Source organism: Neophocaena asiaeorientalis, unplaced genomic scaffold (genome assembly GCF_003031525.2).
Source record: "Neophocaena asiaeorientalis asiaeorientalis breed wild unplaced genomic scaffold, Neophocaena_asiaeorientalis_V1.1 scaffold345, whole genome shotgun sequence".
Lineage (NCBI taxonomy): Eukaryota > Metazoa > Chordata > Mammalia > Artiodactyla > Phocoenidae > Neophocaena > Neophocaena asiaeorientalis.
Genome location: NW_020175181.1, coordinates 3,715,826 through 3,739,431, shown reverse-complemented (window position 1 = coordinate 3,739,431; position 23,606 = coordinate 3,715,826). Strand labels below are relative to the sequence as shown.

Sequence of the window (23,606 nt, the reverse complement as noted above, 5' to 3'; positions counted from 1 at the left end):
ACAGGAGGAGTGGTGCAGGTGTTTCTGGAGAGCAGGGGCTGCAGGGACAGCAGGCCAGCCGTTACCACTGAAGTTGAGGTGACATGAGGGAGGGAGGCTCAGAACTCTTGGGGTTAGGGTGGGAGGAAGCAGAGCTAGGAAGGAGATGATGAAAGAAGATCTGATGGTACAAGGACCCTCAGGGGTGTCATGGGGTCCGGGGGAGGGAGGGGCCTCAATTTCCTGCTGTTGGGGAAAGCGAGCCAAGTTGTTGGGGGTGGTTACTGACGTCGTGTGAGCAAGCCATTCGCACAGAGTGATGGGACAGCAAGCGGAGTGAAAGGCTCTGAGTGTAGGGTCCCGGACCCAGTGCTGGGAGGAGGCTGGCTGGACCTGGAGGAGGGGTGGGGTAGAGGCTGGGTGGGGGAGGAGCTGAGGGGAAACGGGCTGTAGAAGTGAAGTTTGATGGAGCAAAATGGACCAAGCAGAGGCAGAGGCAGGGCTGGTTATGCAAAGGACAGACTCCTCTTCCTGGAAACAGGAGTGAAGAGTGTGTGTGGGGAGGAGGGACAGAGACCTTGCCACAGAGAGAAGCGAGGTCCCAGGGCTCGCACTGGATGACCCCCGTCTATGTAGGGGACAGTGTGGGGGGGGCTCAGGGAGGCCCCCAGGAGGTTTGAAACAGCTCGCTCGCGGCAAGTCTGGTCTTTCAGGCTGTCCCCGTTTATCCCCTCACTGCAGAAGCAGCAGCCTGTGCCCTGAAGCTGGGACCCCGCCCAGTGCCCAGGGCCCCCTGGTGGCTGGTTCCAACCCTCCCAGGCACCCCCCCGACTACCTTGATAAGCCTTCTCCCGTTTCTTCTTTTCGGTGTCGATGTACTGCTCAGATGCCGCCTTGATCTTCTGGACCCAGGCCGTCCTGGAGGAGGAGCAGAGAGTGCCATCGGGCAGACTTCGCACACGTCTCACAGCTCCACCAGGAGCCCCAGAGCTCTGTGCTCGCTAACCTTGGCTTTGAGAAGTTCCCAATCATAGACTTCACAGTAATTCAACTGAAGGACTTGTTTGCTAATTGAGGATCGAGCTGAGAATTTCTAGAAAGTTCTTGACAGCACCAAGCACTTGTCAGGTGCTGGGCGCACAGAGATGGAAGATGCGATGGCAGCTCAGCACGACAAATGACAGGTTCTATCGCAGAGAACTGTGCACACAGCGGAGGAGGAGCTACACCCAGAGGACAGAGGACGCGTAGCTGGCCAGGCAGGGAGGGAGGAAGGCACCCATGCAGAGGGCAGTGGGGGAGGGCAGACAATCCGGCGGGAGTGCAGGGATGGGACTGAGACCCAGAGGCACAGGACGGCCTCAGAGAGCAGGCGAAGGAGCACAGACTGTCCCTGAGGGATTGCAGTAGGAAGGGAGGTGTTGGCTCTCCCACTTCAGAAGATCCCGAGGAGAGGCTGGAAGCAGGGAAGTGTGTTAGAGGCATTTGCGGTAACCTGGCACGTCTGAACCAAGGCCTGCCAGTGGGACTGTGGTGGAGGGGGAATTAGCAGGGCGTGAGCATGGGCTGGAGGTGGGTTTATGGCGGAGGGAGAGGTCAGGCTTTCTCCTAGGCCTCAAGGCAGGTCACACGTGGTCAGGACTGACCTCTCATTAATGTTGTCTGTTCGGAGGGTGTAGACCCGGTCAATGTGAGAAATGTGGAAGACAGGCTCATCGCTGGAAGGGTCTGTGGGCAGTTTCACCAAGGCTTCATTCAGGAAAATGGGCTGAAAGAATTAGGGCCAAAACACAGGCTGTGAAATGGGTCAGAACACTCCACCCACCTACGTCCAGAATTGTCTGTTCTGAAGAGCCTTGTTGAGAAGTAGAGGGGTCTAGCTTCCAGAGTCCTTTACTTAGGAGAAAAGAAACTGCCTCTGTTTCATGAAAGTAAATATCTAGGGTAGATCAGATGTTACTAAAGTGGGGACAGGAGCACCGAGTGTCTTTGACAGCTCACGTGACAGGGTCTCTCCTCCAGGCACTGACACTTGACCCTTCCCGTCAGCCTTGGTTTTATGGAGAGACCCGATGCTGAATGTGGACGGAGGTGGGATCTGTTTGCTGCGAAGGAAGCTGGAATCCATAGCTGGAATCCAGCTGGTGGCTGTCAGAGGGCAGTGAAGGCCCAGCCACACTAGGCTTCTTCCCTGGGAAGTGACAAAGGAAGCGTGAGCCGTCTGGAGGCAGGTGGAGAGAGTCCCATGAGGACAGGAAAGGCTCAGGCTGGGAAGGAGGTCCTTAAAGTAAAGGAAACACCTCGTTGTGCTCTTGATGCTACTGCCAGGAACGTGACACTTACCATTTTATACATTTTGAATTGAGCGTTGGACTTAGAGCTGAAAAGTTTCTCGGAGCCTGAGGAAACAGCAAACTGCTTGACCATGTAGGTGAGAAGCAGGAAGTCATTGAAGAGGAACCCGTGCAGCTCCTTGTTGCTCTTGGTCTTGTACAGCTTTCCGCTGTGCAGGAGCTTGCGGGGTCCCAGGCAGTTGGTGAGGGAGTTGAAAACAAGTTGCTTAAAGAGAAAGAAGCTCACTTTGTAACTCCCAGCACCCCTGGCGAGGCCAGCGCCCTGGACCTGAGGGAGGTGCGGTAGACCTTCTAGGTGGGAATGTGGCTGTAATCATTCACTTTTACACAGAAGATCCTTACATTTATTTCTCTTCAAAGTTCAAACTGGCACAGTGAAAATAATTACTTACAAAACCACAGAATACTGATTCTCCTGGCTGAATTCAAAGAACTCAAAACATCTCTCTTTATGAGAAAGGAAGATGACAACCCAAGAATGGGCAGGATGGTGAGTCTGCATGGGCTGAGCTGAGGCACAGACTGTCTACACTAGGGGAAGGCACGAACCTGGTTCCCCACCCAGAGCCTGCCTGGCGGCACCCAGCTCAGCCCCACAGGCCTCACCTCCGCGAGACCTTCACACTGCACGTGAGTCTGGATCCACTCCAGTCGGTCTGAATTTTCCTTCTCCCGAACTCCTTCATTAACTTGCGAGCAGAGCTCCTCTGCCCGCTCGAGGGCCAGCTTCAGAGAGGAGTGGTCTACGTGATTTTCTGGGGTGTTCTCCAGAATCTGGAAGAGAGGGGGCTGTGTCATGTGGGATGTCTTACGTCTTCCACCTGCCCTGCCAGCTGGGTGCTGGGCGCTGGAAATACAATAGTGGGCGAGACAGTCGTTTACCCTTGAGAGGCTCAGGGCCCCCGAGTACTCGGGGAGACAGGTGACTCAGTGACAAGAGGGTGGGCCAAGCGCTACATGGACCAAGTGCCCTGTGGGTCTCTGGTGGCCCTCTAGCTGGGTCTGGGGATAGGCTGTATGTGTAAGGGTGTGTCCCTACTTCCCCCAGTAACAAGCCATGTGCCTTTAGGGTGAACCCTCCAGTATAAACTGGCTGCGCCTTTGGTAAGCATGTTAACTTGCTGAATAGCAACATTTCATTATATTTTTGGGGTCACTGATCCTTCTGAGAAATCTGCTGAAAGCAATGAATCCCCTGCCATGGAAAAAACACAATAAAACCATGTTGTCAGCATGTAGGAAAATGCATTCATTTCACTGGGAAGTGACTTCACGCTGATGTTCCAAAGGTAAAGGGATAGAGAAGGCAAATTTGTGTGGTCCCTCTGGAAATCAGCAGGCCCATCAGTAGACGACTCCTGTGCTTCATTTATAGTTCCAAAATACGAAAAAGCTCTGAAAGCCTAAAGCTGTTTTCATTACTCATTTAGTGGCAAAACTTGACCTAAACTGAAGAGATGAACTTTTTACGTCTACTAATAGTGATTATTCATGAATTTCTCTGTAGGACCATTAATGTGTTGCTTATCGGTGCTGCCCAGGCTTGTTGGGGTGTCATGTAATATACAGCATTTGAATTACAGTCTGAATTCTGAAACACATCTGGCCCCAAATATTTCAGGTAAGGGACTGTGGATTAATGTATATTAACGGGTCCATTTGGTATCAGAACTGTGACATTAACTCTGTAACATAAGGTCTATATTGAGTTAACATGGCTTACAGACCAGAGATCAAGGCATAATCAATAAAAGCAACGGTCTTATATTATTTCTACTGTTTTTCTTTGTAAGATGATTAAAATTACCGCAATGATTACCTGTGGAATAATCCTTTGAAAGTCTGCCTTCTCCTTAGAAGGCGTACCAGCTCGAGAGGCCAACATTGTTTGTGTCAAAAAGATGAATGGAATTTTAGAGGGACTGTGTAGTCAGCCATCTGAGGTAGGATACAGCCAGGGGACGATGATGAGCTGTCTAGGACACTGAGTTGAAGACTGCTGGGACGTCTAGGTTACATATTCAGTTGGTAGATGAATTCAGATCTCAGCAGGAAGACTGGACCCCAAGGTCATACTAACTGTGGACTCTTTCCACAGCTGGAGAACTAGAGGGCGCTGCCCTGCCTAGACAACATAACATGACCCCGAGAGGCCAGGGAGCTTTCTGGGAAGGGGGAGGACAGGTAACCCAAATGACCATGGATACCTCTTTTATTTGCCCATTTCAAGGATTTATCCCTTCAGACTGCATGTGTGTCCACGGGCGTGTGCGCGCACACACACACGGTGCCTGGTCCACCAGACAGTGGTGGGTGGCTGGTGTATCTGGAGGCTCCCTATCAGCCTCTGTGAACCTCAAAGGGTCCTGCTTCTCCCAGCCGGGCACTTACACTTCTGATGAGGAGGGGGTAGCGGGTGATCCTCTGCATGGGCTTCAGCAGGAAGCTGGAAAGGGGCATTCCTTTACATCGAGGGTCAGATGCCAGCCTCTACAAAATAATTGAGAGGCTTGTGAGGAAATCATAGCCTGAGGAAAACAAGGAAACACTGGCTATTCTCCTGACTTTGACCACCTTTTAGATTTCTAACTTCTTTTAAAAACTCAGGATCCAAAATGATACGTATCAGGTTAACAGCAAGAATATCCCACTTCATGCGCCAAAGCCAGTGGATGCTTTCAGTTCTTTAGGTGCATCTGACAGCCTGTGCAATCCCTCCCTCCCATTGCTTCCGGAACCAGACTGTCTTCCCAGCCCACTGACCCTCTCAGTCTTCCTCACTCCTTTCCTCTCCTCTGCCCAAGATCCCACACGACTGAGCCCCACAGTGTGACCAGACCAGCTGTGGAGCTCTACACTTGCCAAATTACTCTCCGTCTCACCTGGATGTCCCAAAGGCACCTCAATACCACAGCATACCCCCAAGTGAAGTCCTCGTCTTCCCTCATAAAAGCATCCTCTTCTACCCCTATTCCTATCAGAGTTGGTAGCACCATTCTTCACCCACTCACCTTCCCCCACACATACCTAGGAGTTACCACTGATGCCAGTCTGTCTTCTAAGTAGCTCTTGATCTCCCCCATCTCTGCCTGCTCATCACCCTGCTTCATTCATAACAATACATTTACTGAGCACCTGCTATGAGCCAGGCTCACAATGTCCCTTCTGCTCTTCCTTCACTTGGCTAATTCATATTCATCTCTGAAGACTCAGATTAGCCTCCTTCAGTCCAGGCTCTCCCCTTCTTCACGCCTCCCCTCCTTTTCAGTGATCCTTCTCAAGCCCCCAAGGCTTCCTTTATCATCGTGCCACATCTGGACTGGGTAACACAGGTAGAGGCATCACATATGAGGTGTCTCTATAACTCCCACCCAGACTGTTAACTCCAGGATGCCTAGGACCACATTTATTTGCTTCTACTCCTAGGACTAGTACAGGACCTAACAGAGTAGCTAGTACTCTAGTATGATCATTTTAATGACTGAAAAATAACACATTTACTATAATTTACCTGATCTCCAGACCAGGACTCGAACCCGTGTCCCCTGCATTAGCAGGCAGATTCTCAACCACTGCGCCACCAGGGAAGCCCAGATCTGCTTTTTAATGTAAGCAACACCATGCCTTTCATTATGAGACTAAACACTTCTTATTTTTGCTATTGTTACAGTTGTGGTGACACTGACGTCCTATTTACATCCTATTTTTTAAATTCCTATTTTTATTACTATTTGAAAAAAATTTTAAACCTTTTACTATGCTTTAAAAGGTAAATGTCCTATATTTAATTCTACTATTATTTAAAAATGTTCACCTATACTCATAATTCCACATTTATGTAGTTATTCTGATTAATGTTTGTTTCTGTGATCTTGGTTTCTTTCTATGTTTCTTCTAGTTCATTTCTAGGCAACACCTTGCCTCCCACCAACTGAAGGGTTCTGTCCTCAGTGCCTTATACTGAACCATTTTTACATCCCTGAGATCATCATAAGCTAAATAAATAAAATTAGCATTTATTGAATGCTTACTATGTGTTGCTCTCTGTGCTCAAGTACTTTAAAAGTATTATCTGATTATCTCCAGGTGAGAGATGAGGGGACTTTAAGGCACCAAATGTTAAGAAACTTGCCCTGGTCACACAGTGGACCATGATGGGGCTGGAATTTCAGCCCGAGCAGTCCAATTCTGAAGGCTGTCTTGTTCTGAGCATGAAACTGTGTTGCCTCTTGGAATTGATCCTATTTCGTTATGACAGACTCTTCTTTTCATGTAATGCTTAATTTTATTCACTGTTATTTTAATTAAGATTTTAACAACTATATTTATAAAAGATACTGGGTTGTAACTTTTTTTTTCATTTTTGTAATTAAACACAAATGGGCCTTGGCGTTAGAGTCACTTTTGTCTTATATAATGAATTAGGTAGGCTTTCTATTTTTTTCTGGGATCTGTAACAGTTTATATAAAATAGAATAATCTATTCCTTTATTGTTGTAAAGAATTCACCATTAAATCCATCAAGTGAAACTATGTCCTCTTTTGGGGTAGGTTACTCAGTTTTTTCCCTTGTTTAATATTATCTTCAGATTTTCTATTTTTCTTTAACTTTATCTTTATTGGAGTATAGTTAACTTTACAATGTTGTGTTAGTTTCTGCTGTATAACAAAGTGAATCAGCTATATGTATACATATATCCCCTTATCTCCTCCCTCTTGTGTCTCCCTCCCACCCTTCCTATCCCACCCCTCTAGGTGGTCACAAAGCACCAAGCTGATCTCCCTGTGCTATGCAGCTGCATCCCACTAGCTATCTATTTTACATGTGGTAGTGTATATATGTCCATGCCACTCTCTTTGTCCCAGCTTCCCCTTCCCCTTCCCACACCCTCAAGTCCATTATCTACATCTGTGTCTTTATTCCTGTCCTGCCCCTAGGTTTGTCAGAACCATTTTTGTTTTTTTAGGTTCCATATTTGCTTTTGCTGCATCCCATAGGTTTTGGGTCATCGAGTTTTCACTGTCATTTGTTTCTATGTAATTTTTTTTTTGAAGTAAAGAAAACGGTGGAATTTAATCTTTATTTACAGGACACTGCAAGATATGAAATCCCACATAGAAATAAGAAACCCATTGAGAGAAGAAGCTTCATATAGTATGTACAGTTTGGAACTGTTCAAGCATAGTTTCTTTGTAAAAAGCGCTACAATAACAAACCACATGTAAAAAGAGTTCTTAGTAGAGAAACAGTAAGAGAAACTTCTACCAAACATAGTACACAACAAACAACTTTATGCTTCAGAGGTACAATCTAGAAGCTGAAGGTCCCAGCAGTGCCATCCTGAACTTGGAATGTATACCCTTCAGAGGTAGTTTCCGGCACAATTTTGATCTTCCTCTTCTTCCACAGAGAAATACTTCTCAATCAAGTTTAATGAAGCTTTGTACACAGACTCATTTTCATGGTTTTGTAGAGCTTCAATTTTGTCCAAACCTCGACATTCTTCAATCATTATACTAAGTTTCTCAGTTTCACCTAATTTCTCAGCAGCCTGAAGGATATTTGAAATGGCATCCAGGATAACCAGAATAATTCTGTTGCCTTTTGCAGTTAGGAGGTTCATCAATGGTTCTATTATGCCACAATGAACAAGGTATACGATCTGCTCAACTGTTCCGCCACTTGTATAGTTGGTCACAGCCCATACAGCTTCCTTTTGTGTCTTAAAGTCTGCCTTAGAAAGAATGCCAACAAGGAATGGGACGAATCCATGATTTACGACTCGTTATATCTTGTCCTGGCAGCCAGCCGTGATGTTTGACATTGTCCACATAGCTTCCTTCTGAATATTAGTTTTGGAGTTTGTTAGCAGGCTGGGAAAGACGGCAAGTGCTCCTGCATCCATTACAACCTGAGTCTGTTCATCTGTCCCAGTGACAATATTCCCTATGGCTCTTAGCGTGGGAATCACAATTGGCAATTCAGTAGCTCCTAAAAGCTTCACAAGTTGGGGTACAACCCCAGTTTTCGCAACCATTTCAATCCGTTCATTTGGAACATTAGTAAGGTAGGAAATAGCCCAGCAGGTATCAGCTAAAACTTCTGGATCATGGTGATGCAGGAGACGAACTAAAGTAGGAAGAATCTGCTCAACAGCATCTAAGGGGGGTGCAGGATTCTTGTTGTGACAAAGATTTGAAAGTGTCCAGGTAAGATTATGTAAGTAACCACATGCTAAAGATGACGTATCAGGAACCGCCGAAAGTGCCAACAGTGGGTCAACTGCACCATACTTGATAACGAAGTCTCGGAAAACTGAGCCATCACCTGCAATGTTTCCTAGAGCCCATACAGCTTGTTCACTGAAGTAAGCATGGGGAGATGCCAACAGAGAAATGAATGCTGGGATAGCACCTCCATCTACCACAGCCTTGGTCTGTTCTGATGTCCTGGAAGCAATGTTAGTGAGGCCCGAGCAGATTCAAACTGAATGGGACTGCAATCAGATCTGCCCAAGAAGGACACAATTTTGGAATCAAACCAGCCCAGATTATGCTGTCTGTGGGGGGGCTGTTTTTCCCTAGAAAGCAGTTTCCTAGCAGCTTGAGTAGCTTGGAGCTGGCTTTCCAAATTGTTGCTATTTATGCCTTTGACAATGTCATCAACAGACCAATTACAGTGCCCTTGTTGTTGTGGTTTTCCTGCAGTGGAGAAGCAGCATCATCTGGAAAAGAGCTCACATTTCTCCTTTTCAGCATCTGGTCATACTTCTTAGCTTTCCGGAACTCCACATTAACCTCTATTCAGTGCTGCCTCATTTCTGTACTGTCTTTCCCCTTGTTCTTGAATCTGTTAAGGCGGGCAGCTGGTGAATTAGAATTCTTATTGGTGGACATGGTTATGAGACAAAGGGAGAAAGCTACACAGCTGGCTCAAGCTTCCACAGGAAGTGGTGCGGGGCACACAGGTTGCAGATCAGCTGCCCTCAAAATGTCCACCATGGTCAGCCTGAGGACGGTGTTTCTAGGTAGTCTTTGATTTCTTCAGTGATCTCTTGGTTATTTAGTAGCGTATCGTTTAGCCTCCATGTATTTGTATTTTTTACAGTTTTTTTTCCTGTAATTGATATCTAGTCTCATAGCGTTGTGGTTGGAAAAGATACTTGATACAATTTCAATTTTCTTAAATTTACCAAGGCTTGATTTGTGACCCAAGATATGATCTATCCTGGAGAATGTTCCATGAGCACTTGAGAAGAAAGTGTATTCTGTTGTTTTTGGAGGGAATGTCCTATAAATATCAATTGAGTCCATCTTGTTTAATGTATCATTTAAAGCTTGTGTTTCCTTATTTATTTTCATTTTGGATGATCTGTCCATTGGTGAAAGTGGGGTGTTAAAGTCCCCTACTATGATTGTGTTACTGTCGATTTCCCCTTTTATGGCTGTTAGCAGTTGCCTTATGTATTGAGGTGCTCCTATGTTGGGTGCATAAATATTTACAATTGTTGTATCTTCTTCTTGGATCTATCCTTTGATCATTATGTAGTGTCCTTCTTTGTCTCTTGTAATAGTTTTTATTTTAAAGTCTATTTTATCTGATATGAGAACTGCTACCCCAGCTTTCTTTTGATTTCCATTTGCATGGAATATCTTTTTCCATCCCAGACTTTCAGTCTGTATGCGTCCCTAGATCTGAAGTGGGTCTCCTGTAGACAGCATCTATATGGGTCTTGTTTTTGTATCCATTCAGCCAGTCTACATCTTTTGGTTGGAGCATTTAATCCATTTACATTTAACATCATTATCGATATGTATGTTCCTATTACCATTTTTTTAATTGTTTTGGGTTTGTTTTTGTAGGTTTTTTCCTTCTCTTGTGTTTCCTCCCTAGAGAAGTTCCTTTAGCATTTGTTGTAAATCTGGTTTGGTGGTGCTGAATTCTCTTAACTTTTGCTTGTCTGTAAAGGTTTTAATTTCTCCATCAAATCTGAATGAGATCCTTGCTGGGTAGAGTAATCTTGGTTGCAGGTTTTTCTCCTTCATCACTTTAAATATGTCCTGCCAGTCCCTTCTGGCTTGCAGAGTTTCTGCTGAAAGGTCAGTTGTTAACCTTACGGGGATTCCCTTATTAGTTATTTGTTGCTTTTAATATTTTTTTCTTTGTATTTAAGTTTTGATAGTTTGGTTAATATGTGTCTTGGCATGTTTCTCCTTGGATTTACCCTGTATGGGACTCTGCACTTCCCGGACTTGACTATTTCCTTTCCCATGTTAGGGAAGTTTTCAACTATAATCTCTTCAAATATTTTCTCAGACCCTTTCTTTTTCTCTTCTTCTTCTGGGACCCCTATAATTTGAATGTTGGTGCGTTTAATGTTGTCCCAGACGTCTCTGAGACTGTCCTCAATTCTTTTCATTCTTTTTTCTTTATTCTGCTCTGTGGTAGTTATTTCCACTATTTTACCTTCCAGGTCCCTTATCCGTTCTACAGCCTCAGTTATTCAGCTACTGATTCCTTCTAGAGAATTTTTAATTTCACTCATTGTATTGTTCATCATTGTTTGTTTGCTCTTTAGTTCTCCTAGGTCCTTGTTAAATATTTCTTGTATTTTCTCCATTCTATTTCCAAGGTTTGGGATCATCTTTACTATCATTACTCTGAATTTTTTTTCAGGTTGACTGCCTATTTCCTCTTCCTTTGTTTGGTCTGGTGGGTTTTTACCTTGCTCCTTCATCTGCTGCATATTTCTCTGGCTTCTCGTTTTGTGTAACTTATGACCCCTTTGGGGTCTCCTTTTCACAGGCTGCAGGTTCGTTGTTCCTGTTGTTTTTGGTGTCTGCCCCCCAGTGGGTGAGGTCGGGTCAGTGGCTTGTGTAGGCTTCCTGATGGAGGGGACTGGTGCCTGTGTTCTGGTGGGTGGGGCTGAATCTTGTCTTTCTGGTGGATGGGGCTGCATGTGGCAGTGTGTTTTGCGGTGTCTGTGAACTTAGAATGATTTTAGGCAGCCTCTCTGCTAATGGGTGGGGCTGTGTTCCTGTCTTGCTAGGTGTTTGGCATGAAGCATCCAGCACTGTAGCTTACTGGCTGTTAAGTGGAGCTGGGTCTTAGTGTTGAGACGAAGATCTCTGGGAGAGCTCTCATCAATTGATATTACATGGGGCTGAGAGGTCTTTGGTGGTACAATGTCCTGAACTCGGCTCTCCCACCTTGGCGGCTCAGGCCTGACACCAGGCCAGAGCACCAAGACCCTGTCAGCCACACGGGATGTAAATTAACTGAGTGTGTACTACATCTTCTACCAAAACTGCCATTTCATGAAGAGGCCTCCTAGAATCACCTAGAGAAAACCACCTATGTTTTCTTAAAGGAGTTTTTTTTTTTTTTTCTTATAGGAGTTTTATGGTTTCAGGTCTATGTTCAAGTTTTTAATCTGTAAGCAAAAACATCATACTCTGCAATTCTGCTGCAAAGCTTATAGACTTCCCTGTACTTCTTCCACTACTTGAAGTGGCAGTAGACATTGGGCTGGCTGCAGTATTATTCATCTGTGGCTTAAATGGACAGGTCACTTGCTGGCTTTCTTCCAGATAGCTCATCTCTGCTCTAAGAATACTTGTAGACCCGGCTGCACGTCCCGCACAGAGAATGTGCGGGTAGAGATGGTGCGGTTTTGGCGGCGGTGGCCCGAGACATGCTTGGAAAGGGGCGGGTGGGGGGCTGAGAGTGTCTAAAGGGAAAGGGTGGCTGGGTGTGGATGGTGGGGGCAAGATGGCACGAGCCTGACTCTCTGTAGATGTTCTACTCTTATTGAATCAGTTTTCAAACTTTAATAGAAAACTACAGGTTTTGTTAATGTTTTCATATTTATTAGCATATATTTTGAATTATATACACTTTTAAGAAATAACTTTGTATCTATTCTTGTTTTTACTTGTGTTTTTTCCCTCTTTTTCTATTAGATTTAGTGGAGTTGTATTTTATCGGTTCTTTTCACTGTACCTGTTTGCAGACATATTGATATCGTTTGTGCTTTTATCTTTATTACTTCCTCTATTTTCCTCTTAGAATTTTATCCTCTGCCTATATATCTTATATTTTATGCTGATTTTTCCATTCTTTTCTGATAATAAAAATATTAAAATTACGCACTTTCCCATAAAGTACGACTGTGGCTGTATAATATATCCCAATATAAAGTACTTCACAACAACAACAAAAAATGCAAAAAAACCAAGGAAACAGATTTGTCTTTCATTTCCCTCACCATTTTAACATGTTTAGTAATATTTCTATTACTGAACAACATCCATAAAAATGACTCATCAGAATGTGATTTTCTATTATGATGTAGCCGGACATCTGAGGCTCACTGGTTATCACCGTAAGGCTGCTGCCAACTCTATATTATACACAGTGAGTATACACACAGTGTACTTCCTGAGTACAGTTCTAGCGTTACTTCTCCTTACCAGCTGCTTGTTTTTAATTTATGACCATGGCATCATGGAACCAATGGTTTTCTGTCTTCTCATTGGTTTCTGGAAGGTTTTATGACAGCTGCCTACACTTCTTGTAAATACATATAGGATCACAGATGCGCTTTTTATTTATTATCCTAGTTCCTGGTGTCACCATTTTCTTTCCTACTCTCATTTCCTTTTGTCCCATGTTATTCATATACTTTTTTTTTTGGCCACACCATGCAGCTTGTGGGATCTCTGTTCCCCGATCAGGGATTGAACCCGGGCCACGGCAGTGAAAGCACCAAATCCTAACCACTGGACCACCAGGGAACTCCCCATCCACTTATTTTAAATTTTATTTTATCTTGTTGCATTTTATACGTTTAAGTAAGCTAGTTTATATTCCTTCTGGAATAAGATGGGTATAAAATAAATATAATTTACAAAATTAAGAAAGTGACATTCTGGACTTTTCTGGAGTATAAAGTAGCTGATTTATGTAAGTAGGCTTAAAAAGACACTCTGCTATTTAAGATGGGCAAAATCATGGTCCCAGTGCCAAGAAAAATCAATTCAACATGAAAGGCAGCTCAAAGCAGTCAGAAAATTCTTTGCCATATCTGTGTTTCCTTTGGAAGGTGATGGAGATGGCCTTCTCCACTGCTGAGATTCCCCACCATGCCACCATACACCCCTGCCTCCTGGCTCAGAACAAGGCTGACCTGCCTACATTCCCCGAATGGAGTTACCTTTAAAAATTCTTTGAAGTCTGCATGTTCATCTGTCTTCTGCTGTAAAAGAGCTGCTCCATTCAGCTGACAGCTGCAGAACCGGATGTAAGCCTGCATGTGGGACAGCTCAGCTGCCAGGATGTCCCCAATCATCTGCACGGGCATCTTCTCACCCCCGGTCTTCTTCCGTACTCGCAAGGCCCTGCAACCAACACACACTCTCACTTCCCATTTCTAACTGAATGTGCTTCACAAATGAAGGATGAATACCTTGCGAGACTAACGGTAATGACAACCAGTGAGTTACCTAAAAAGCTCTGGCACCGTGAGGGAAAAGTCAGGAGGAGGAGGCAGCGAGGGCTTAAAGCCCTGCCCGCCCAGCCAACCTGGGTGAGCTGCTAGAAAGAAGAAGAAAATGAAGTGTGTGCACTTGGGTGTTCCTAGGTCTTGGGAATTGTTTTGGATTCAGCTTAGTATCTTAGCAAAGTTCCTTTTGAAAATTTTCTAACTTGTTTTCAGTTGAACCAAGAAGAAAGAAATTTCCACCCTCTGTAAGGGCAAAAAGGGAGCAGGAGCCCACAGAGGCCACGTGTGGAGGCGGCATTGTTCCCAGAGAGCTGCTGAGCCCCAAGGAGGGCAGAGAGGCAGCAAGCGCTGGGACTGCCCATGCCTCCCCACAGGAGCCTGTCCTCACGGGAGTAAGGGACAGAAAATCACCACAGGGAACGGAGTTTCACACTGGACTTAGGAGAGTGCCAGACCAGCCAGTTGTGTCTAGGCCATGAGCTGCAGCTTCTCTCCTGACTCTATCTGATGCAGAGTCAAGTATATTTTGGAACCATATGTTGATATATTGTTTGTTTAATGGTTTAACTTTTCCTTTGCTTAATCAAATATTTTCTTTGTTATATTTCTTTACTTCAATAATTATGCATTTCAGAGTTAGCATTTCATAAAATGATGATAAAATTAAAAGCCTGAGGGAGGGACTTCCCTGGTGGTGCAGTGGTTAAGAATCCGCCTGCCAATGCAGGGGACATGGGTTTGAGCCCTGGTCTGGGAAGATCCCACATGCCGCAGAGCAAATAAGCCCATGCGCCACAACTACTGAGCCTGTGCTCTAGAGCCTGTGAGCCACAACTATTAAGCCCGTGCACCGCAACTACTGAAGCCTGCGCGCCTAGAGCCCAGGCTCTGCAGCAGGAGAAGCCACTGCAATGAGAAGCCCGCGCACCGCCATGAAGAGCAGCCCCTGCTCACCGCAACTAGAGAAAGCCCGTGCGCAGCAACCAAGACCCAACGCAGCCAAAAATAAAATGAATAAATTTATATTAAAAAAAAAAAAAAGCCCGAGGGAACAGAAGACAGTGAAAGTTCTTTGCTAAGCAGCCCTGGCTGCAGAGAGTTAGGTATGAGGCTCAGCCCTGGGGCTGGGGACGTCTGCTGCAACAACAGGTGATGCTCACGACTCACTTCAGCAGCTTCGTGTTCGACATGATGAGCTCCTTCCAGTTAACAAAGATCAAGGCCGTTTCTCCTTCAGTGAGAAAACCTGGTTCTGCCATTCGTTTCTGAAAAACCTAAATTCAGAACACAAGGGAAAGAAGTCAGCTCAAGTGCAGTACACAGGCTGTGTGGTCTAAATAACACATTATCTTCGGGTGGCCCAGTGGTTGAGAGTCCGCCTGCTGATGCGGGGGACACGGGTTTGTGCCCCGGTCCAGGAGGATCCCACATGCCGCGGAGTGGCTGGGCCCGTGAGCCATGGCCGCTGAGCCTGTGCGTCCGGAGCCTGTGCTCCGCAATGGGAGAGGCCACAGCAGTGAGAGGCCCGCGTACTGCAAAAAACAAAACATTATCTTCATACACTAAAACTAGGAAGATCATGGCACTTTTAAATAAACATATTGTGACTTTTAAATTGCAAAATTTCCCTTTTTGCTATTTCGTCTCCTATCAGGGCTGATTTTAAGGACTGAATCCAGCAGTCTCATCAAGAAGAGGAGATTCTCATACCTACCTCCTCAGGGTGTTATACAGGTTAAATAAACCACGGGCATAAAGCACCCACACACTGGAAGAGCCTGCAGAACTGAGGAAGCATGGCCGTTGTCAGGCTGAGCACCTCAGGGGTCTGGAAGCAGTTTGTGAGAAGTGCACCAGAAGAAAGAGTGATGCCATATCCTATCCTCAAGACTGGCCACCAAGCACATGTGGATTTCAGGGGTTAAATGATAACACTTTGGTAATCTGTAGCACTTAAGGTTTCACAAAGTTCTGATATGCACATACATGCATATGCTTGTGTGTGCATACATGCACACGTGTGTGTGTGGGTTTCTCAATTAACTTCATAGATGATGTAGGTCATGCTGAGTCAGGTATTATTATTCCCAATTGACCCACGAAGAAATAAAAGCTGAGAGAGTAATTTGCTCAAGGTCACAAAGCTAGAACGTGGAGGAGCCAGAACTAAAACAACTTTTTGATTCTAAGTTTCCACTAAACAACTAGGGAATGACTTTAAAAGCCTTAAGGAAATGGTGAAGTCATCTGAGACAACTCTTCTCAAGTGAAATCTCTCCAAAATACACATGACATTACCCTCCATTGAAACTGTTCTAAATTAATGTTTACTTACTGCATTGAATTGAACCTGGATTCAGAGAACTCAGATAAAAGTGCTATGAACTAACGTCTCTAAACCTCTACGGTTCCAGAATCAGACTGAAGATGTCTGGACACTCCTGTGAGAGAGAGCCCTGGAAACAAGGTCGACCTGCTCTGAGGTTGCTCCTGAAGGACAGGGAAAGCGTCTGATGTCGGTTCTTTCACTCGCTGATTAATTTATGTTACTGTTTATTTGTTCTATCTGCCTGCTTTGCGCCAGCCTCAGTGAGGTAAGCAGAGGGTGAGATGGCTGGGTCCTCTGGGGCCCTCCATGGCAACGGTAATGAGAAGCCCTTGCCTGTGGGCAGTGCTTTTTTCCCTGACCCCCTGACCCCAACTTGATGCCTCACCCCTCAGAGTGTCTTGTGAGGTGCGCTGAGAATAACCAAGCCCACGTGGTTAAGAGGCTGGCCTGAGATGGGGAAAGCACCTGGCCCCCATTCACCTTCTGTGCTAGTCAGAGCGGTTCTCCACACCCATTTACAACCACTTAGGACTGGAATCTGACCGGCAGCAGGGCTGACACTTGTAGGGGTTAATCAAAAGGATGGGCTTTTCTTACAGGCCATCCATCCTGGTGAGAGAAGTGCAGACAGACATAAACACACCTAGCCACACATAAATTCAGTCCTGTTGGGAAGGCCTGTAAAGGGCCAGGCTACGTTTGGGGTGTAGGACGAAGGACACACAGTCTCTGCACTCAGGAGCTCACAGCCTGGGGGAAGATAGACGTTATCAACCGAGAAGTGCAGGACAGTGAACGTCTGAGAGGATCAAGTGTGCCATGTCTGAGATCCCAGCCCGAATTCAGGGGAGAGAATGAATCGGGTGCAGGCCTTGGTGGGGCAGATGGAGGACTCAGCTTCTGCACCGTGTGTTCTCAAGGTCACGACCACGTAAACAGTGCACCTGCTGGGCCTGAGTGGGGACACCTGTTCTCTTTAAGTTTTTTTTTTAAACTGGTCTCATCTGAGGGCCTTGACAAATTTTTGTGGGAACTGAAAGCCATGGAAACAAAAGCATAATAAAAGTATAAAATCTTACTTTGCTCAAATGCGAACCATTTAAAAGTGCCACTCTAACGGCCGTTGTCTGCTTCGGGGTCGCTGGCAACATTAATAGTCACAACACAGTAAATATATGAGATTTGGGAGCTACTTTACAGTACACTGTTTGGTTTTCCAAACTGACATAAAGGTTAGGTGAACACCCCCACTGCCTCACAATTCCTCTGGAAATCATTAAACTTTATGAAAGCATCAGGTGCCAGAAGAGTGGTGCAGACGTCGTCCGTCAGAGAAAAGTCTGAGGCAGATACATTTGCTGGAGAGCCTTCCCACCTACTCCGTACCCTGGTCCTTCCTGATGGGGCCTCTACCACATCCGACTGAGGCACTGAGTGCCTTTTCTCTCTCTCTTCACTCTGAATTACCTAATCTGGAGGAAGGGCCGACTTGAGATCTTCAAGGCCTCTCCAAGGGTCAGAGGAAGCATTCTGAGGGTGTGAGCGCTCCCGTCACTGCCTGAGAATTCTTTTGTCAAAGGTGATACCTTGCTACGAGGCCCCACCCCCTGAGCAGCCGGCAGCGCCCGCGGCACCCTCACCTCCACGACGAGCTGAAGGTCATCCACGTACCGCTCCTCAGTCTCCATCAGCTCATGGATGTAGCCCTGCCTTTTCCTCTCCACTGGCTGCATGGTGTCCAGGGTTTGGAGATCTGCACACCCTGTGGAAAAGCAGGCTAGAGTTTCAAAATATTATTTTATCTTCCTCGGAGAAAACAGACATGAACCGTCAGATACACGGGGTTTGCAAATGTTGCCGGGAAAGAACCACGTGGCCTGCCAAAGGGCCCTGGGACTTGGGCGAACAGCGCACACCTGCGGAAGCGGGATTAACCACCGGCCACTCCAGAGCTCCAGAGCCGCAAATGAGCAATACCTGTAACTGGTTGCAACACCTGCAATGCTCGGTATGGTCCCAATTTCTTTTCCAAATAAGTAATGACAGAATGAAGGATTTGCAGAAATGGCCTCAAAGAAACCAGAACTGTGCGGAGGGAGCCTTGTGAAGAATCTATGCTATTCTCACCATCCTGAGACATTTTCAAAGCACCGTAATGATTAAGTGAATCAAGTGCTGGAGACCAGTGTTTTCCAAACTGCAGGTCATGAGCTATTGGTGGGCCATTCTATCGATTTTTTAAAACAAAAACAAAACAAAATAAATAACTAGAAACTACCACGTGCACAGGATCTGTCAGTATTGTACTGTGAAAATTTTTAGTTAGGTATGTATTTGAGGATGTAAAATGTATTTCTTACTGTGAGCCACTGTTTAAAAAATGTTTGAGAAACACTTCTCTAGATTTCTCAAAGTTAAGTGCTCAGTTAGGAAACCTGAAGTCTCCAGGGCCCAGCAGTTCCCAGCAAGAGCACGGTCTTAACCCACTGGAACAAAGAACTGGTGGTTTGGGGTACACTGCAGCCATGGGGGCTTTGAGGGCAGTCCCCAGCCATCTCGCGTGGCATCAGAGTGAGAAGTACCATAGTCACTTCGGATCAATGTACAGGCACATGGGAGCTGAGCTCACTGTCACACTGGGAAGTGACGTTAACCCAGAGTCATGCAATAAGAAGCTGAGGGCCTGCCGAAGGCCCAGTGGGAGGGGAAACGCCTCAGAAAGCCCTTCCTCAGGCAAAAAGAAAAAGCAGGTAGGTGCCCAGCAAGGGACAACATGAGGCGGTAGCAGTGCACGTCTGAAGCGGGAGAGATGGGGAGGTAACACGAAGGTCTGGGGAGCAGAGGACACAGGAGCAGGGCTGGCCCTGCGGGGCCTCTGCAGCCCGCAGTGTTCGGACCGAGGCAGACGCCCTGCATGGGGACAAAGGCGCAGAGCCACAGAGGCGGAAAACGCCAGGATCAGACTGGCCTTTTAAGTGGGGGCTCCTCTTCGTGACTGTTTTTGATTTTTTATGTATTTTGTATAGATTTGGGCTTTCAGAGAATCCTCACGAAGACAACTGTTCTATTTTCTGCACATGCTGCCGACAGCTTTAAAAAAAATTACTCCCACAGTCAAACAAAAATTGGATAAGGCAAAAGTCACGTTCGGTGCTACCAAGATGAAATCGCAGTGCCACTCATGTCCAGACTCATCCAGCTTTTCTGGGGACTGTGTTCCATCCTGTTCTGCCAAGGAGACCTGCAGGAGTGAGCGAGAGCTAGGGATGAGCAAGGCTGACACAGGCCCCTGCCTGACCCGGCGGTGTGCAGCCAGGCGGCTGGATGCCAAGGCCGACGCCTGATGGGGAATGTTGCTGATCACGTGGCCATCCAGCTGACACTGGTGGGGCAATCGCAGCAGTCTCTAAGGTTGCCCTAGCTCTTTGCTAGTGGTTTACAAATCTCGGTCCTTCACATTCTGCCACATCCACATAGTATCTCTACTATTATCTATGTCATATTTTTTTTCATGTTTGAGCTAAATGTCTATGAAATCATGGGTTTGATGTGATGGTTATGTTTCTTCTAATAGTAACTACCATAAACATAACTATTAAAAGAATTCGAGTGCTCCTGGGCACTATTTTGTGGGCCATTGTGTTGTGCACCACTGGGGTATCACACTTTGGGAATCAATGATTGATGTTAAAACCCACAAGTACTGGCCTATCTATTCAGTATCTTGGGATAATAGGAAAAGTCTCAGGTAGTTTATCGTTTCTAAGGCTGGGACGTACATGACATTAGCTTAATCAGGATGAATGTGGGACAATCCTTGTACTCCAACCCTAGCTGACACCTCTGCATTTCATTACAATGCTTCTTAAATTTTTATTCTCCAAGTTTCCAACCTGACCCCTATCCCCACTTTCAGATGCTCTCACCTCTGACATCAAGGGAAAAAAAATAAAGGCATGATGCCCCTTCTACTTCCAGCCCCATCTTCCTGCTCACTCATCCCTGTACTTCCTTCCCGTGTCAGGGGGTGAGGGGATCCTACTTCTTCTAAAGCCAGCATCCCTAACCCGCCCTCTCCTGCAGGACCCTTCCCTGCCCTTCACACTTCCATCTTCAGTCTTCACTGGTCCCTCTAGTCCATGAACATGGTTATGTGTCCCTCCTACCACAATATGTAAAACAAACAAGCACCCTTCCTGCAACCCTGCTCCCTCCACAAACACCTGTCTCTAGTCTCACTGCCAAATGTCTGACAGTAGAGGGGTCTGACACTCATTCCCCCCGCCCACAGCTCTCTCTGTCACTTCTCCGACTTAAGGTACTCTGGTTTCTCTCCCACCACTCCACTGACACTGCTCTTGTGAAGGTAATGATGACCTTGAGCATCGCCAAATGCAGGAAACCCCCTTGGGAGCTGGCGTCCTCCTGCACCTGCCCAGAGCCCTGACACCCATGATGAGCTGCTGCTTCCAACACTCGAATCTCTCCCTCAGCCTCTGTCACTCTCTTCTTCCTGGTGTTTCCTTCTGCATTTCTGCCTCTGCCTGCCTCCAGGCTCTCTGGTCCCCCCAATCCAGCAAATACTATAATGTGTTCCTGGCATTCCTGACCTGCAAGGTCAAACGAATCTGGCTTTGCATTTCTCTGCCAGGGTCACAAGGCACATCGCATACTATGCTCTGAGAAACCCTGCTCTAAAGAAACATTTGAGTGAACCCAGAGTTCCCAACACTTATTTGACCATAGAACCCTCTGTTTTGAGGGGAGAGTGAATCTTTTGAGAACTGAGGAATTAGGGTTTGTGGATAGAATACACCCCTCTGCCATCCTCTACACCTGCACTGTCCAATACAGCAGCCATTAGCGACATGTGACTACTGAGCACCTGAACCACGGCCAGTCCGAACAGAGAAGAGCTGTAAGTGTAAAATATACACTGGATTCCAAAGACCCAGTAGAAACATCCTAGAATGTAAAATAATGCATCAGTACAAAAATTATTATACCGATTACACCTTGAAATGATAATATTTTGGATAATGCTGGGTTAAGTAAAAGTAATTATTAAAATTAATTCCGTTTCTTTTTACTTTTTAAAATGTAGCTGCTGGAAAATTTTAAATTACATATGGGCTTGTATTTGTGACTTACATTGCATTTATATTGAACAGCTCAAGCCAGCCTCTACATTTTTTATCATGTTCTTTTCCTGACAGAATGTTCAATGACTTCTGTTTTTTGCAGAATGAAGTCCTAGCTCGGGGGGAGCACAGGGCTCCAGAGTCTCCGTAATGCAGCAGCAGCCTGCCTCTGACCATGCAGTCCACCTTCTACCCACCCTGGCCTGGGCTCGGTCCTCATGATGTGCTGTACAAACTGTCCATGGCCTGGCTGTTTCCACTCCTGTTGTTGCCTCTGTCCATGGCCCTTCTCTGCACAGAAGCCATCTCACTACCCCTTCAGGGTGCAGCTCACATGATCCTACTCTGGGGAAACCTTATCCATCCCCGTCCCCAGACTGCCTCTCCTTCGTGTTTTCATGGTACTGGCTTGCATCTATATTTTAAATACTTCCCACAATGTAATGTGTATTGTAGTTCTTCTGTATATAGTTACTATGTCCCTCTCTCCCAGTGGAGGTTAGGGACTGTGTCTAACACAGTCCATAATATCACACTTAGCAATGTTTTGACCACCGAGGTCAGGAAATATTTGTTGAGTAGAAGACTATTGTGTTGTCCCCAGACCCATTTCTCACCTTTCCCCTGCTCTGCTCCATACTGCAAGGAGGCCAACCTCTAAGGCTACTTTTGTAAGCTCTTTTCTTAGTTGACTTCTGCCTGGGCTTGGCTAATGAGAGGAGACTGAAGACTACAGGGTGGACTAGGGAAAGAGTCCTCCTGCCAGAATGGTGAGATGCCAAGAAAGCATTTAGTCCCTGCTGGGTAAAGAACAGAAATGCTGGGGCTGCATCTCACATAAATTTGGAGTTCAAGAATTCCGCAACTGATGAATTAACACAAAAATTGGTCCCTGGCTGGTGATAACTTCAGGGTGCTTGGCCAAAGAAAATGTACAACTGGTCTGGAGGGTCACTCTCACAACCTTGGTTCCACAGGATTTACAGAGAAAAACTAAGTCTCGCTAAAGATGAGTTCAAAGTAAAAAATTACAAAAAACAAGGAACAATCCACCATTCATAAAAAACTGAGGATTAGAGCAAAAGGAGATGTAAAATATATATGTTTAAAATAGCTTGAGACATATATGAAGGATTTGAAACCCTAATTAGAGTCTAAAAACCCAACAGGAAGATCTGAAACAGAAACAAATAAAAAGGTAAATATTATCAAGGAAATAATAATAGATGAGGCAGCAGATCAAACACATTGGAGGAAACAATTAGTAAATCTGAAAACAGAGCTGAAGAAATTACTTAGAATGCAGCTCAGAAAGACAAAAAGATGGAAAACATAAAATGAAAGCTAAAAGATACAGAGGATGGAATGACAAGGCCCAACATACATCTAATGGGAGTCTAGGAGGGGAGAACAGAAAGAAAGGGAAGGGGTAATAACTGAGATTATAATGGTTGAGAATTTTCTAGAGTTGACGAAAGATGTAACTCCACAGATTCAGGAGGAAAATGATTCCTGATTAGGGAAAAAAATAAAAATAAACACATACCTAGACTGTAAAACACCAAGGAAGAAAAAATTTGTTGAAATAGTAAGAAAGAAAGAGCAGAATAACTATACAGGAACAGCAATCCAGACTGGCTGCACACAACTCAACCCAACAATAGGGAGTGTTGAGAAAAAATAACTGTCAAACTAGAATTCTAATTACACTATTGTTCATGGAAGAGGGAGAAATAAAGGCATTTTCAGGCAAAGTTTGACAGCATTTACCACTAGCAGATTTGACTAAAGGAACCATTAAAAAAAATGTACTTTGAAAAGGAAAAACAGAGATGTAAGGAGTGGTAGAAAAAAAAGTAAGAAAAAGGAATGGTGAGCAAAAATACCAGTAATTATGTGAAAAAAAATTATTGACAGTAAAAATCACAATAATAAATAAGTTGGTGGGATAAATTCAATGTTAATTTTTAAAAAAGAAGCAAAGAAAATGCATGGTAAATATAAAATGTCAAATAAGATAGATATAAATAAAAGTATAAAATAGTTCTAATAAATGTAAGTGGCTAAATCTGTCAGTTAAAAGAGAGACTCTAGATTGGACAAAAGAATTCAGCTAGATGCTATTTACAAGACACCAGAAACGTAAAGTTACAGAAATGTTAGAAGTAAAGGGCTGTGGACTTCCCTGGTGATTCAGTGCTTAAGAGTCCATCTTCCAATGCAGGGGATGTGGGTTCAATCCCTGGTCAGGGAACTGAGTTCCCACATGTCATAGGGGAACTAAGCCTGTGTGCTCTAG

General features: G+C 45.3%; 1 protein-coding gene and 1 pseudogene across 5 annotated transcripts in view; both read right to left on the bottom strand.

The window, feature by feature from the left end:
- ITSN2 (intersectin 2) overlaps nt 1-23,606 on the bottom strand; it is a 156,560-nt gene that overhangs the window by 3,868 nt on the left and 129,086 nt on the right. For all 5 annotated transcript variants that reach the window (XM_024764421.1, XM_024764422.1, XM_024764419.1 and 2 more), the window contains exons 29-36: nt 17,807-17,928; nt 15,005-15,111; nt 13,550-13,733; nt 4,725-4,823; nt 2,940-3,107; nt 2,323-2,538; nt 1,626-1,747; nt 815-897 (exon numbers count right to left, since the gene is read on the bottom strand). In XM_024764421.1, coding sequence (XP_024620189.1) covers nt 815-897; nt 1,626-1,747; nt 2,323-2,538; nt 2,940-3,107; nt 4,725-4,823; nt 13,550-13,733; nt 15,005-15,111; nt 17,807-17,928 — 1,101 coding nt within the window. The remainder of the gene's footprint in view (nt 1-814; nt 898-1,625; nt 1,748-2,322; nt 2,539-2,939; nt 3,108-4,724; nt 4,824-13,549; nt 13,734-15,004; nt 15,112-17,806; nt 17,929-23,606) is intronic.
- Nucleotides 7,355-9,441, bottom strand: LOC112412740 (importin subunit alpha-1 pseudogene; annotated as a pseudogene).